Source organism: Anser anser, assembly GCF_964211835.1.
Source record: "Anser anser genome assembly, chromosome: 1".
NCBI lineage: Eukaryota > Metazoa > Chordata > Aves > Anseriformes > Anatidae > Anser > Anser anser.
Window position 1 is genome coordinate 36,611,184 of NC_139720.1, and position 4,259 is coordinate 36,615,442.

General features: G+C 50.3%; 1 protein-coding gene across 1 annotated transcript; it reads right to left on the bottom strand.

The window, feature by feature from the left end:
- Nucleotides 1–634: 634 nt before the first annotated feature.
- On the bottom strand, nucleotides 635–3,913 carry RPL18A (ribosomal protein L18a). Its single transcript, XM_083844342.1, has 5 exons — nucleotides 3,760–3,913; nucleotides 3,314–3,493; nucleotides 2,595–2,724; nucleotides 1,175–1,284; nucleotides 635–781 (listed from the first exon to the last, which is right to left on the bottom strand). The coding sequence occupies exons 1-5, from the start codon at nucleotides 3,775–3,777 to the stop codon at nucleotides 689–691; spliced, it is 531 nt and encodes a 176-aa protein (XP_083700468.1). The 5' UTR covers nucleotides 3,778–3,913; the 3' UTR covers nucleotides 635–688.
- Between the last annotated feature and the right edge of the window lie 346 nt (nucleotides 3,914–4,259).

Here is a 4,259-nt window from a genome sequence, read left to right on the forward strand (position 1 = left end):
CAGGGACTCAGGGCCCTGAGCGAGGTTCTCAGGCGCCTGCTGATAGCTCAGAACTGCCCAAATCAATCCCCTTCCGCGTTGCACTCCGGACAGATCAGCTCCCCGAGCAGGCTCTGTGTAAGCGCTGAGAACAGGCACGCAGCCATCAGGAACACGAGGGCCGTGGGAGGGCTGCTAGGCGGCAGGGGCTGTTCCTGCTCCCCGGAAGGGTCGTGAGGCGTTGGAATGGGCTGCCCGGGGAAGCGGCGGAGTCACCACCCCTGCAGGTCGTTAAAAGGCAGTTAGATGTAGAGCTCGGTGATATGGTTTAGCGGAGGACTTGTGTTAGTGCAGAGGCTGGACTCGGTGACCTTGGAGGTCTCTTCCAACCTACCGATTCTGTAATTCCCCTGGAACACCTGCCCACTCCCTTCTACCACATTAATCCCCCATGAAATTAACAGGCAGCTCTTCCCCACCTCGAGCTGCACCCCTCCACCACCCCCAGAACAGCAACATCCTCCGTTTCCCCTAGCCCCTCTTTCCCTTGCGCTCTCCAACCGGGCTGCTGACAGCTCGTAGCAAACAGAAGGAAAGGGGCTTCAGGGAAGGAAGGAAAAAGACTGGGGAGTTTTTCCAAAGAAAACCAGGAGTCAAAGGTTCAAATCCGTCTTTATTACAACACGGAGCCAACAGCACGTTTTTGCATTTAGAAAAATGTGTTTGGTCTCTTGGTGGTGAAACGGGGTTTGTGCTGCTGACGCAGAACTCTGTGCGGCAGAGGGAACTTGATTTTCGAATCCTGCAAGAAAAATATTTGTGTTAGCTGAGATGTTAGATGAACACCAAAACCAGTTTGCAACAAAAAGCTGGGTTATAATTCAACAGGTGATTTATGTAATGCATCCACAGATTAGATACACTTCATAGGAGGTAATGGATGCGCTAGCTTTATGGTTCTTTTTGAACAAAATGCCCGTTTAAGGCAAGTTTCCTGCAATATAACATGCATTTATTTTGACTTCTCTAAAAGCCTTGATCTCACAGCATAAAGTAACTGTAAAGCTATGCATGCCAGTTCAGTCCCCTCCCGTTTCCCTGCAAAACGAAGGTGTACCAGACAACAAAGCTCCCCCCCCCCCCAGCCCGATATTAAACTGGGACCCAGCAGGCGCCACAGTTTCACTTCACTCACATGGAACTGCTTGACTGCTGGCCTACGGCACTTGCTCGCAGCGATTTCCTCCACTTTCATGATCTGAATAGAGTGAGCACGGGCACGATGACGGGCTCCCATATCACGGTCTGTAACGAGAGAACTCGTTAAAATAAATCTTCACACATTTTCAGTTCAAAATCTTACCGGCATCCTTCCAAGAAATATGAATGCCATCCACAACCTCTAGAATTCGTGGTTAACTCTGCTTAACCACGTTATTTCCACCACCTAGAGCGATGGCAGAACTGTTCATCAGAGAACCAAAGTGCAGCAGACAATTCCACCTGGAACTCAGAACAGAACTTCTCCAAGAGAATGCCATCTTACTGCTCTTGCCTGATTTCAGGGAGTTATGAACTTACAGAAATCTACATGGGACTTTTTTTCCCCCCCACAAGAAAAATGTAATTCAGAATCAACAATGAAACACAATTATTGGGAAAATAGGTTTTTCTAAAAATTCACAAGTGATACAATCAGGAATTGTTTCTTAGCCCACATAATTTGCCTTATGGAACAGGAGGATCTGTACATAGGCTACCCGAAAACTCCTCTCTGTGGTAGTCACACTGCCTTAGATCATGACAATAGCTAATTTTACAAGACAGGCCTATTGAAATACCGTGCTTACAGTGTCCCCCATGAAGATCTAACCTAGTAAAAGCTTCATCTGCTACAGTATTCTTGAACATGAAGCTTTCAAAGTCATTATGCTATGTCAAATCAAGTTCTCAGACTTCTTAAGCAACCTTTTTGGTATGTTTATTAACTGGCAATATCCTGCAAGGTAATGTAGGACCTTAAGTTTCACTTCCAAGAGCACCTCAGCTCTTGAAAGGCGACAAGATACGTATAATATCTGCACACATGACAAGAACATCATTACTAAGAACAACGTTCTTTGGGTTTTTGTGTGCAACTTGTAGCAGTTTTAACGCTTCCAGATTCAACTGTCAATAGCATCGGCTATACAAATAGTCTGTCCCTCAAATACTTCATATTAAGAGGAATCAGGAGAACCTGATCTGAGATATTCTTCCCACATGAACTAGGAAGATAAACTCAACCATTTCAAAACACTATATACAGTAAAATAAATGTATATAGCACCTTAAAGGTTATGCAACTGTTGGCCTGTATAGCAAAATTTGTTACTGGAATTACAGAAAGTCACATTAAGTGGAAATATTTTCAAGGTGGAGAAAACGTATCATCAGTAAGGGAGCACAAACATCTGCAGACTTCTCCAGCCACTTCACCATCTCGATTCCAAGTGTTTTGGTTACCGTGGATGAAGACAGCGCTCTTACCTAGGCTTCACACATAATTTAAGATTTAAGCTTGCATTATATACCGGTCCTACCATTTTGTATCTCCAACAGTTACACATACTTACAGCACTGAGTGACAGCACCCGCAGTGGTCAGATCCCTGTACTCCCTGTACATGTTGTGAGTTCCACTACGAGAGTCATAGCGCAACCAAATGCCAAAGTTTTTTACCCGCAGAGGGGACTTCTCATACACCTGGAATTAGACAAGAGCATAAAAGAAGTTAAAAAAACTACATCATCAGTGTTTCACCAGTTTAGTTACATTAAAGTTCTTACGAGAACACTGTAAAAAATTCTACTGTCAAAGAACATTTGGTCTCTTCTCCCACACCAACATAGCAGCAGTCAAACCTTAACAATTCAGTGTGAAATTACTAGATTTCAGCTCTACATCACAGCAAAAATAATAATAAAAAAAAAAGAACATCCTTTAAACAGTCAGATAGATATGCCCAGGTATCAACGTTGCAAGAATCGTGAATGTCCACGTAACTCTTAAAATGCACACGCCACAATGAAATGAGTATAAAACTCAGGAAACAGCACTGAATGGTATAATTCATCATATGTTTAAAATATTAAGTTAATGGGATTTTGTTTTAAGCTCCCTGGACATGCACTGCCACTTCCAAAAAGTGAATTTGTTCCTCATCTTCACAGCAAATGAAGGATGAATTTTAGTTTTGCCCCCCCCATAACAGCACTTCATGTAAATTTCTTCTATGTATACCAGGCGGAATTCCCCAGAAGCCTCCCAGATTATCGGCTCTTCCAGCGCGCACCTGGCCGCAGTACACGATCTCTCCCGAAGACTTCTTCATCTTCTTCAGCTGGGACACGAAGTACCAGAACCGGGACTTGGCAACCACGTGGTTCGGGGCGAAGATCCGCATGCGGTACAGCGGAGGAGTGGCGCATTTCGGCGTCGGCAGGCACCGCCCGACCACCTTGTACTCCCGCAGCTGGGGGCAGACAGGGAGCGAGCCGTGAGCGGCTCGGCGCCAGCCTGCCCCGTCCCCGGGCCCGCTGCCGCCGCGGCCTCCTCAGGCGCCGCCGCCATCTTGGCCGCTCGCCTCCCTGCAGGGCCGCGCACGGAGCGCCCAAACCCGCGGCACCGCGCTCCCAGCGGCCGCCTCGACCCCGATCCCGATCCCAATCCCGGTCCCAATCCCGATCCAAATCCTAATCCTAATCCCGGCGCCGGGCGCCCCGCCGCGGCCCCACTCACGGTGCCCGACGCCTTCATGGTGCCGCCGCCCGCAGGAAAGGAAGGGGCCGCGCGCGGCGCCTCCTCACCTCAGCCGCCGGCCCCGCCCACCGCCCCGCCGCGCAGCGCGATTGGCCCAGGCAGCCGTCAATCTCCGCCGTGCGGTGGGAGCCCGCGTGGCCGCCCGGGGCCTTCCTTACGCTATTCACGGAGCGCGTTACGCCGGCGGTAACCGCGGCAACCGCCTAACCGCCGGGGGAGGGAGGGGGCGCGGGCCCCGTCCTTGGCCTCGGGGGGGTCCGGGTGGGCCTGGCGTTGTGCGGGTGGCTTCCCGGCGCCGTGCGGCTGTGCTGTGCCCGTCTCCCCGCCTCACGGCCGGTAACCTGCCATGTAACACGTACCCCACCGCGCGGCGGGACTACCTCTCCCAGGGTGCTTCGGTGCAGGACTACAACTCCCAGCGTGTCCCGCGGCGCGGCAGGCTGTGTCTGCCGAGCGGCGCGCCGCGGGGCACGCTGGGA